The 12,350-nt window shown below is 45.7% G+C and overlaps 1 protein-coding gene across 1 annotated transcript; it reads left to right on the top strand.

Annotated features, from left to right (window-relative positions):
• Window positions 1-4,526: 4,526 nt before the first annotated feature.
• Window positions 4,527-9,711, top strand: LOC307261022 (insulin receptor substrate 1-B; the record flags this gene model as incomplete). Its single annotated transcript, XM_080041459.1, has 2 exons — window positions 4,527-4,875; window positions 6,551-9,711. The coding sequence occupies 2 exons, from the start codon at window positions 4,527-4,529 to the stop codon at window positions 9,709-9,711; spliced, it is 3,510 nt and encodes a 1,169-aa protein (XP_079897585.1).
• Window positions 9,712-12,350: the final 2,639 nt, after the last annotated feature.

Here is a 12,350-nt window from a genome sequence, read left to right as displayed (position 1 = left end):
CACACACACAGGGTGTGAGAAGTCACATTACTGTAGACAGAAATAAAGTGTGGCGATACTTCGGGATAATAATATTGGCGGCGGCGGTCCGGGATGCATCCTAGCTTAGCCTAGCTGTCCAACTTCATTGTACAACTACCCCCGGGCAGAAATACCCTCATAAACTCTGGAAAATGAAGCGTGGGGGTTTGAATTGAGCACCGGACCTTATAACCGGCTAGATTAAGATCCGCCGTTCCCTTTCTTTGGTGAATTAGGGACTATGCAGCGGTGTTTTAGCGACGGGGAAAGATTCCAACGGCTTCCACTATCACCTAGCAACTACGGCTACTTGCTGCAGTTGGTGTAGCGCTCACAACGTCAAAACCCTGTTCTGCCTGTAAACAGACGGACTACGGCTCTGACTACAGCGATAGGAGGTGGTGACATAAGTTCTCGAATGCTAAAAATTCTACTCGACCGCCGTAGCCGTCCTCTCAACCGCCGATGATAATGTTACCAGAGATAACACTACGTGGGTGGCTAGTTAACTCCGGTTAAGTTATCCCGTGAGCTCCTCGGGGGCTAAAGTGTATGGTGTCTTGACATGCTGGTTAGAAAGCAACACACTATGTATATTCCTTTTGTCTTTAATAGTTTTTGTGTGGCGTTTGCGGGTTTAGCCATTTCTCTGACAGTCTCTGGACGTGAAGACGTTCCATCAAAATAAGTCTCCCCCCGGCACTATTTTGCAGAACACCGCTGCTGCTTCCCGGGGTTAGCCCCGCCCTAGATGATTGTGATTGGTTTAAACAAATACAAACAGGCTAGCCCAGTTTCCCCCGGTTTCCCCACCCGAATAGACGGCTCTAAACAGAGTGCTTCCAGACCCTACTACTTGCTGTAGTTTGGTCTGGCTTTGCGAGACTAGCTCAAAAGCAATTCTTATTTCTGCCACTACAACAGGGGTTGCTGTGAGGACAAGTTGATCAGTTTGACAGGGTGCTATGCCAAAACTGGCGCAATCACCACCCTGTGATTTAACTGCCCAAAGGACGGAGTAAGACAGAATTTCCCTTTAAACTTCTATGTTGTTTTGTTTTTTGTTGTTTGTGGTATCTAATTAGTTTCGGCCATCACGGCTATGGTATGTGGTATTATTAAGTGAATGTATCAGTGAATGTTCAGAATATTTTAACAGTCAACATTTTCAAAAGAAACTGCCACACTGTGTGCTAGGTTGCTACTTTGGTAATCCTGTTTTTCTAGTAGTGTCTTAGCAATTAACTTAATAGGTTTTAGGAGATGGTATACTTATGAGTACGTATATTTTACTTGTGTTTATTAGCAATAAATGTAATTGCATTAATGCTACATATTTCACTTCAGCCTGTAATTGCTTGACGCTGATGGTTCAGGCAATCAACTTGCATAAATGGTTATTCAAATATCTTTACATTGAATTTGAATATAAATTACATTTAAATGAAATCGAGTCGACAGCATAATGTTAAAAACATGTTATTACATTAAACTAGCTAACACAAATTAATGTTAGATTTCTATCTCTCTAATTGTGACTCCATAGGGAGCTATCATTATATGCCTGCCCACTGTGTCTTGTTGTTTAGGCCTATATTTAACTGAGCTACACGCGTTGTTTCCCCCCCAGGGCCGGCGGCAGCCAGGGGCCAGGGTGGGCCCAATTATTTTATTTTATTTTTATTTTATTTTTTGGTGGAAGTCCAGACCCACTATCGGACGGACCTGTTCATTCGCTGTCCAAGAAAATGTCAAATAAAATTAAGACAATTAATTAATACTAAAGAATTTACCATTACCATGCATTGCTTCTAATTGTATTATTGGGTGGGCAGGACAGCCTGCCTCCAAGTTATCCACCCGCTTATAGTGGTCACTGGTCAGCAGAGCCGGCCCGAGGCATAAGCGAAATGAGCGGTTGCTTAGGGTCCCGACTGCCAGGGGGGCCCCCCCAATTTTTTTTTTTTTTTAGTTTGTGTGTTTGATATCAACATCATATTATGTAAATGTAAATTATCATACAATAAAAGGAATACAATGTTTTCAAAGACGCAGAGATCTTACAAGGGCAAAAAAATTCGCTCTGCGCGCGCTCGCATCTGGGGTCTCTCTGCCCAGTGTGCCCACCTAAAATTTCTGCTGGCCCACCCTAATCTAACTGTCTAGAACCGGGCCTGTTTCCCCTGCAAAATATATGCAAGAAAAGGCTGCATGACATTCAACGATACTACCCCAAAAATATATAAATGCTATAGCTGCATAAGCGTTGACCTCTCAGAGAGCATATATTCTGCAGTTATTTTCCTCATGTCTGCGTCAGTGCAGAGACAAAAAAGAATCCTGAATAAATGGTAAATAACACTAGCCTACATAAACGATGTGATCATCCACAGGATCTTAAACTGAGTCTTCCTCGTATGAACACCGTGTTCCCCTGCGCACCCCATCAGTCCTGAAGCCCCACTGGCATTTGACTGGCACCTCCAAGCCGGTGCCTGTCTAGCAGAAGCTGCGTCAAGTCCGCCAGAGAAAGCCAGGGGGATACCGGAAACACGGCAGCATGGCTTTCACAATAAAAGCACATCGGGCAATTTGAGAAAAAAACATTAGTGAAATACTCAACTTATTGAAACACGGCCTTATTGAAGCTTTGGCTGATAATAACACACTATTAGTGTTATTTGAATAGGTTTCATTCCAAAGGATCAGTTCACTGTTCTTACAAGACAAAGCTACGACAAAAGAGATGATGAGATGTGTCCTACCAACTAAATGCTGCAGTTAATGTTGGAGGCTATGTTAACATTTTTATATTATTGCTGACGTTTACTTACTACAACAGAGTTAGTAGGCTAACGCTAACCCATTTGTAGGGGCTACAAAGTCGACCTGTTGCTCTTGCACAGTAAGAGGAGCTACATGAGGTAGGCCTAGTAGTTTATTTGTTAAGATATTTTTGGGAGTTTTCACTTTTAGATGATCAGTGAAGAAAAGAAAATAGGTAGGGATGGGAGGATGACATGCAGCAAACAATCTGAGTCGGAGTCGAACCTGGGCCGCGGCGGCAAGGACTCAGCCACAAAGGTCACCTATTATGCAAAATGCACTGTTTCATGCTTTTTCAACATATGGGTCCCCAACTACAGGCTCCCAAAGTTCGAGTAAAAACAACCCTCTCGCTTTTGCTCCACCTTTCTGAAAACCTGTGTTCAAAAACCCTCAAAAGACTGCTCTTGAAGCCACGCCCCCCTCATTAGCTAATCCAGCACCATCTCCAACTGTAGCCCCTTTTACACAGCCAGTGAAAGCCGGGAATATGCCGGAATTTGGGCCCTCCACCCTGCTGTATAAATGCGACCGTTGCGGAACGGCTCCATCTTCTTAACTTTTATCTTCCTTTCTTTTTTTCTTGTATTTTTTTTTATTTTCGTCTGGTAGGCAACTTCTTTTTCTTTTTTCCTCCGTTGACAAGGCTGTTTCCGTTGGCAGCAATCAGGGTTGCTAGGCAGCACAGGAGCGGCGAGTCATCACGCAAGGTAACGGCTTGTTACGCAAACCGGAAATGCTCGTAAACGGAGACCTGCGGAGACCGTCTCGTTTAACAACGCTCGTTCAGCCTTCGAATCGGCCTTCACAGGCTATGGCCTTCATAGACCGCGATAGTCTCTGGATTGGGATATAGCTACAATCTGACAGTCTGCCTTAAAGAGCAGACAGGAAGTGCCTGTGCTCCCACATGGGGACCTGGCCAATCAAAGCAGACTAGGCTTTTTGGAAGGCGGGGCTTAGCTAAAATGGAGCGTTTAAGACAGAGGGTGAGAAGAGGAGATTTGGCAATGGTACTGTGAGAATGTTTTTTTTGGAAACAGTTTCTAATAAACCCAAATCACCGTTTTGAACCTGAAAATTAGCATAATAGGCTGGTGGTATATTATCGGCTACATTTTGCTTGAACTAGTGACATCTGTCTTTCCCTTAGAAATTTTTGATGAAAATGCCGGAATGAATGGATAAGCAGATGAGTAGTAGGCCTTGCTCGATTCAATCCCTATTGCTTTTATTTTGGAAACTCGTGCCGGAAGTTGGGTTTCTCTCCGCCTGACTTGATAGTGGTGGGGATAGACTGACTGTGGGCAACCTCAGACAGGTGGAGGAGACGTCCTTAAGCAGCTGAACTGCACCGTGGTTGGACCTGATCGGGCAGTACTGGGCTGGGCTGCAGGGCGAGCGGCGGCGGGCGCTGTGCACGCTCGCTCGGTGCGGTGCGCGGATCCTCCTGCAGAGCGGCTGGATTCACAGTGGCCTCTCTATGATCCCACATCCAAAACATGCTTTGGCTGATTTACCCATCGTGAGCCCTCCTCACACACATGCTGGACACTCAAATGTGGACACGGGCAGGACGAGGGATGTAGTCGCAATGGATTAGGGAGAAGTACACATGGACGTCTGGGTTTATTTCCTGAGATTTATTTGCTTATAATATTCATCGCCCTGCCTTGGCCATGGAGAACCAAGCAGGCGAGCTGCAGAACTATGAAGATGTTCAGAAAAGCGGCTATCTCCGCAAGCATAAATCAATGCACAGGCGGTTCTTCGTGCTGAGGGCGGACTCGGAGCATGGTCCGGCTCGACTTGAGTATTACGAGAACGAGAAGAAATTCCGCAGTAAATCACCTGTGCCCAAGAAAGTCCTGAACCTTGAGACTTGCTTTAACATCAACAAGCGGGCAGATTCCAAGAACAAGCACATGATAGTCCTATACACCCGCAGCGAGAGCTTCTCCATCGCTGCAGACAGCGAGGAGATCCAGAACGAGTGGTACCAAGCGATGCTGGACCTCCAGTGCAACTGTAAGGCGTGAAAAGTGTGATTCCTACTGTCTGTTTCTGCATCAGGCCTTTCCTGCCGTAGGGCTGTTTGTTCTCCATACACTATTTGGCTTGGCCATTCCTGATTATTGCTCATTGCATATCTGGCTTGATTATTACCTACTATTTTTAGCTGCAGTTCTAATCTACCTATTTCATAAAACATATTTAAAAACGGGGGTAGGCTATAATCAATGCTATTTGGACGGTGGGGTTTTTTAACCAAGGAGGCAGGTGGATTCGAGTGAACGGCGTGGACCGACACGCTATGGGCGGCATGTGTCTGTGCTGCACAATCTCAATAAGCGCTGGTTTTATTACTTAGCCGATAACCTGCGGATAATTTTATGTCAGCAAAATGTCATTTGATGCACCAAGCAGCAACAGCATCTAGATATGAGATTTGTAGGAGCAAAACGTAGCCCGATTCACACGACTGTGTGTTTTTGCATGGCGCAGTGGGCATATAGCAACCATCCAACGGATGCATCATATAGTGGTAGCCTATCGCGGTGCTCTCCGCTGGAGCCTGTGTTTTTGTTTTTCTGCACTGCTCTGACTGCCGTTCGCCTAACCTACATTTACTGCTACGCGGCGCTGTGCTGGTAGAGAGGAGATGGCAGCGTCAGTGCGCTCTCACTGGAATTATAGGTTGCTGTTGGTTATCCTCGTGTTGACGTTGCTTTCCTTCAACGCTGGAGCTGAACCTTTCTTTATAGGTCCATGAGCTGAACACCACCACCCTCCCTTTATTTCCTCTGCGTTTCAATTCAGTTAGTATAGGCTGATGGGCATGCCCAGCTTGAATGTTGAAGACTACTGTTGCGGAACCCTAAATAGATTCACATTGGAGTAGGCTACAGACCCCCATTTTGTTGAGAATTTTTTTTCTCGGAGACACAATTAAACGCCATTCTTAATCTAACATTAGTGTGCACCTGTTCATAATATGCACACATATGTAAATTAAAAAATAATACATATTGACATAGGTTATAATGATGTATGTAGGGATCATCCCTAAATTAAAATATTTGTCTAGGATGGGAGCAAAGCACAAGCCTTCAGTTGTCAGTTCTGTGAAAGATAATCGTGACTGTGTGCGTGGCAAGAAAAAACACAATTATGATACTGTAATTTGTCACGTGATTGGCAAATTGAGCAATGATGCTTTATTGCACAGTCGAGCATGCCACTGTTTAGCAGGCTGGATGTACTCTATACATCCTAAGACTTAATTAATTGTAGAGCTGTTGCGTTTAAGATATTGTGATGAATGAGCTGCAGCAGAGTTGCTTGGCAGTCCCAGTATTGATTATTGCATGTAGCAGTTTAGTAATTATAAACAAAATATTGCTTATTAGTTACACTGGTTTGCATTTTTATCTTTGATCAGTAGCCTATATCAACAGGTTATTTGTTGTGTATTTCCAGAATAATTTCCTGTATAGATGTGTTTAATCATTAAATGCCTTATTATTATAATTTTTATTATATTTTTATTATAATTTTTATTATACTGTTTATTATTATTATTATTATTATTATTATTATTATTATTATTATTATTATTATTATTATTATTATTATTATTATTATTATTATTATTATTATTATTATTATTATTATTATTATTTATTCTCTGTTGTTTTCCTAGGTAAAACTCCCGAAGACTATGGCAGTAGTGGAGAGTGTAGCTCTCCGTCTCCTGTTCCAACCTTCAAGGAAGTATGGCAGGTCAAAGTCTGGCCTAAAGGTCTTGGACATGCCAGGAACTTAGTGGGCATCTACCGGCTGTGCCTAACGGACAAAACAGTCAACTTTGTCAAACTCAACTCTGACGTGGCGGCCGTGGTGTTGCAGCTCATGAATGTCCGCAGGTGTGGCCATTCGGAGAACTTCTTCTTCATCGAGGTGGGTCGCTCGGCCATCACCGGCCCTGGGGAGTTCTGGATGCAGGTTGACGACTCTGTGGTGGCTCAGCACATGCACGAGACTTTGCTAGAGGCCATGAAGGCGCTGAGCGAGGAGTTCCGTCAACGCAGTAAATCGCAGTCTGTGGGAACGTCGTGTGGTGGCGGCACCGCATCCAACCCCATCAGCGTCCCCAGCCGGCGTCACCATCCAAACCTTCCGCCCAGCCAGGTGGGCTTCTCCAGACGAGCCCGCACCGAGACCCCCGGCACAGGGGGCAGCAGCACCAGCACCTCGCCCACGTCACGCCACGGGTTCCCCAGGGCGAGAACCGCCAGCATCGGGGCCCGGTCTGAGGAGAGCGGGGCCAGTGCCAAAGGGACATGGGCCAGCTCTAGCCCCAGTCTTAACGGATCCTGCTCAACCACGCCCACGCTGAGACCCAAGCCCACCAGGGCCCCGACTCCTGCTAAGATCACCCTCAGCCTGGCACGTTACACGCCTAACCCCGCCCCCTCTCCTGCGCCCAGTCTGTCCTCCAGCTCTGGCCATGGCTCAGAGTGTGGTCTGGTGGGGGCGGCGGTGGGAGGCATGGCTGTCTGCTCCTACCCGCGCGTCACTCAGAGGGTCTCTGTGTCGGGTTCACCCAGCGACTACGGCTCCTCGGATGAATACGGCTCCAGTCCTGGGGAACACTCTCTGCTGGTGCCCAGTCTGTCTGGACATTACGTACACGGAGACGGTTCCTCCAGCTATATAGTGATGGGACAGCGAGAGGGGCTCCTGGGATCACACCATCGCTCGAAAGGCAGGCGGATCCTGAGACGCGCGTCCAGCCGAGAATCCGAGGCAGAACGCAGACTACTCAGTAAGAGGGCTTCCCTGCCTTTAGCTGCCCACGAGCGACTCGTCCCGCATAGGAAAGATGAAGACGATGAGGATGATGAAGAATATGCCATCATGTCGCGGAGTTCTAACATAGAGAGAGCTGGTTCGCGCCATGACCCGGGGGCTCTGGCGGGTGGGGATGAACATAGGAAGAGGGCAGATAAAAGCAGGGGAGGCATGGATTCAGGAGCAGGGCTAGATAGTGGCTACATGTCAATGTTGCCTGGAGGAGTGACGTCTCCTCCCGCCTCGCTCTCTCTATCGATAGGTATGTCCGAAGCCAGCGCTAAACCTGGGGCGGACGACGAGTATATGGCCATGACCCCCAACAACAGCGTGTCCCCCCCTCAGCACATCCACCAGCCCAGTTCAGAAGGCTACATGGTCATGTCTCCAAACAGCAGTAGCTCCACAGACTTGCATGGACTTGGCATGTGGGACGGCAGAGGAGGAGGGATGGAGAGCAGAGGCATTAGCGACTACATGAACATCTCGCCCGTCTGCAGCCGCTCCGCCTGCAGCACACCGCCCTCCCACCCTGAGCAGCACCAACTGCAACCCAAGATGTTCAATTCCTACTTCTCCCTGCCGCGGGCCTATCAACACACTCTTTATACGCGTTTTGAGGAAGATTTGAATAACGGGGAAGGCAAAAAGGACAACAGCGGGCATGATGGTGCTGGAAGGGCAGGGGGATTGGGATACAGCAAGAGGAACAAGATGGCAGTGGGCTCTGCGGGCGGCTGTCAGCTCTCCATGTCTTCCTCCTCCTTCTCCTCTAGCTCGGCCAGCAGCGAGAGCCTTGAAGACAAGTCCCTATCGGCAGGCCGAGGGTTGAGTGTTCTAAGAACTGGAGCAGAGCACAAGAGTGGGGGAGCGTGCACGAAAGATGGCCATCCCCATCAAAAACGTGGGTCAAGTACTAAGAGCCCAAAGCAGCAAAGGCGGGGTCGTCCCCTCAGCATGTCTTCAGATATTACTAAAGCAAACACCCTGCCCAGGGTTAAGGAGAACCTGCAGCCAGTATCTCAAAACACTGGCGAGTATGTCAGTATTGTGTACAAGGAGGACAATAAGTTCGACGGAGGACAGTGCACGGGGTCAAAACACGGACGGCCTGTGATCCACAGGACCCTCCGGCCCGTGAACCAACCACTCCTCTGCCACGACAATCCAGCTGTCCTTCCACGCAGCTTCTCCGCTCCGTTGTCCACCTCTGCCGAATATGTCAGCATGGACTTAGGGAAGTCCCCAACTCCCCTGACTCCTGTTAGATCCACATTCAACACTTCACAGGCCAACCTGCCAGCCGTTACCCCAAAGGCCCGACATGAACACACTAGCACGTCCTCTCCTTTGGCTGCTGAGGACAATGCCGGGTACAGGACAAAAGTCAAGTTGTCGGCAATGTCAACAGCCCCTACTACTCCATTTATGGACCGACGCAAAGGTTCTGATCCCGGCATTTCAGCAAGACCTGCCAGCCAGGAGACAGGCTTGGGCTTTTCTCCTGTCAAGTCCTTCCAGTCTCCCGAGCGAGGCAGCCGATTGGTCCGAGGGGACCCTCAGAGACGGCAGAGCCACCATTCAGAGACTTTCGGCTCACCACCCTCTCTACCGCGCCACCCACCACCCTCTTCCACCTATCTCTTCCAGGAGGGCAGCCAGGCAGCGGGCCATCTGCACTCTTTGGATTGCTTACCGTGGGAGAACAGGCAGGCAGCTAGTTTACCTGCCACACCTCCACTACAAGCCTCCACCTCATCTGCTGGACCAGGCCTTAACTATATTGACCTTGACTTGGCCGTTAAGGAGAGTCCTCAAACCGGAGTGGAGTGTGCGTCTGCTGCCTACAACGTTGAAGGGAGCGCTATGGGCAGCAGCACTGTTGGCTCCAGCCTCAACACTTATGCCAGTATTGATTTCTATAAGTCAGAAGAACTGAGAACACACCAGAACATTAGAAAGGACGGTCAAGGTAAGCCCTACAGGGACTGCGGACCCATCCCCTCTTAAATTGTCTGTTGAACACTGAGTGGGTAAAGAACATTTTCTTCACATCTGAGATCTGGATTAGGGACATTTTGTGCTCAGTAAAGGTATTCTTAAAAATCCCCATTTATGATATAGTTGAGACATCATGCATAATGTTGCAGTGGACAGTGAAACCTTCATTAATAGATCAAACAATCACTAGCTGAATCAATAAGATAATATGCTTTTGAATATATAAGAATAACTATTGTTAGTTGTAGCCCTAACAGTAAAAACAAGTTGTCTAGCTGGATGTATGCTTTTTTATGTGATGTGCACTAACACTCTAGATAAACAAGGATGTGCATAATCCACAGACAAAACTCTGTCTGGGTCTTAGTCACTCATTCTCCCTCCTCTTTTCATCCTTTTCTTTAACCTTTGCATCAAGCTGGAGGTTAGCACCGTGGTTCCAGGCTGTAGGCTGTCTGTAGAGTCTCTTATTATCAGAAGTGGGTGTTCAGAGAGCAGAGCCAATTGATTTGTCTGCTGGTAATGAGCCATTTCACATATATGGAGGTAGAGGGGACAGAACAGGAGCCAGTTGTTTAAATGTTCATGTGTGGGTGTGCTATTGGCTGCCTCGAGATTTCCCTCACATTCCACCGATTCGTTGCAAAAATATTTAATGGTTAAAGGCTGACATACATCTTTGATGTATGTATGCACTATGAAATGCATAATCCATGTTGTTTGCACAAAGCAGTATGTGAGAATGTAAGTAAACAGTTAAAAGTTCTAATCAGAGGACTAAATGTAACAAACAACTTGTGCACCTTATGAATTCGGAGCAGGGACAGCATTTGCATGATTGATTCATCTAATGCTATTCAACCTCTATACCTGTACATGTACAATCTTAATGATTGCCTAATTATTTTAATTGAAGAGTGTTTATGTATGCATTTAACATGCATAGCAAGGGAAGGAAGGCCCCGCAATCTTCTGTAAATTACTTTTTTAATGTAATCTTTCACACTGCGGTTAATGATTGAATGTGAGCCACAAAGAGTGTTTATTCTGCTGTCATTAACTGCTGCCATATTCTAATAATGGAGCTCCATATATGAAGCCTGGATATAGGGAGGATGGGGGCTGCACTGCAGTGTATATAACCTTGGATCTCAAAAGTGCAAAGATCACTGGGATGAATGTGCTCAGACATCATTTGACCCAGAAAGTGGATGGATCAATTGACTCAGACCTTCTCAAACCCCAGGTTGATTTATCCGCACATTTGTCTGAGCTTCCCTTCACGTGTGCAACCTGTATTCATTGTAAAATATAACAACTTTATGATGTAATTCTTCTCTTCTGTAGAGAGAGAGAGAGTAATAATCTCAGTAGCAGAGAGCTCTTTGTGTTCTTTATGTGGCTCATTGAAAAAGGAACAAACGGTTAAAAATTCCAGGAACTGATAAGTCTGTTGCAAAGACAAGACACATAATATTGACATCTGCAACAGTGTGTAATGCGTATGGAAGTCCAATCAGAAAATCCTTTAAGAAAGATATGATGCATCATGTGATATTTACCCAAGCAGCCAGCAGAAGCTCTAGATTCAATAAAAGCAATATGCTTTGGAGGATACAGTATATCACTTGGTCTAAACCACTCACCTTCTGTAACATTATGTACATACGGGGGATCAACAGTTGGATTGAATGTGAATTATGTAAACCAAAAAAAAAATCAAAAAAATAAAACGTGTTAAAGAAAAGCATACTATGAAAATTTAGGATTTAAACTCATGACAGCTTTTTTCCTTTTCCTTTTCTTCCAGATTGTTGATCTCTGTCTGGACGGCGGTCCGATCTGTTGCCAAAACAGAACTATACACTGCAGTCTGAAAAACCCCTGGAAAAGTCATCCCCATCCTGTCTACTATTTTCTGTCAACCAAATGTGTGCCAAACACACACACACACACACACACACACACACACACACACACACACACACACACACACACACAGATACAGGGTAAGGAAAATATTTCATTTTCTGCCTTGTTTTGAATGAAAATGACATTTGATCATCATTTAACATAATATAGATGAAGTATGACAATTTAATACGAGACTGGTGGCTATTATGTTGATCGTGGTGGCTTTGTCGCACCCTGTCTTCGTTTAGCTTGATCCACCTGATCAGAGGACATTCAAAAATCATTTGGCTAAATTCATTAGTAAATTACCAAGGCGTTCAGGGAATCATAAAATAATGCCTGTCTATTTATCTTCATTTAAAACGCAATTTTTCGAACTCTCGTAAATCAAGGCTTAAAGAGTGGAGCTGACACCATCTCAGCTGACACTTTTATTTATTGGATCCCATAGAATCCTCAAGGTTAAGTGATCATCAGGTGTCATTCTGAGTCAAAATATCAAGGAGCTACTGCTTGGCAGAGGTTTCACACACTCATACGCGCTGTCACTGTAAACATTTGATTTCTTAATATACAGCTGCCAAAAAAGCCTTTATACTTCTTAACCAATTATCTTGTGCTACTGTAGGGCTTCAAAATGCACTTAATTATTGAGGTGTTATAAAGTACATCTTCTGAAATTGACAATGAAATGATGTTATACAAATTAAATTATACCCAATATTTTAAAATTT

Source organism: Ammodytes marinus (assembly GCF_949987685.1).
Source record: "Ammodytes marinus genome assembly, chromosome: 14".
Classification (NCBI taxonomy): Eukaryota; Metazoa; Chordata; class Actinopteri; order Uranoscopiformes; family Ammodytidae; genus Ammodytes; species Ammodytes marinus.
The sequence above is the reverse complement of the archived record's forward strand: the minus strand, read 5'-3'. Positions and strand labels throughout refer to the sequence as shown.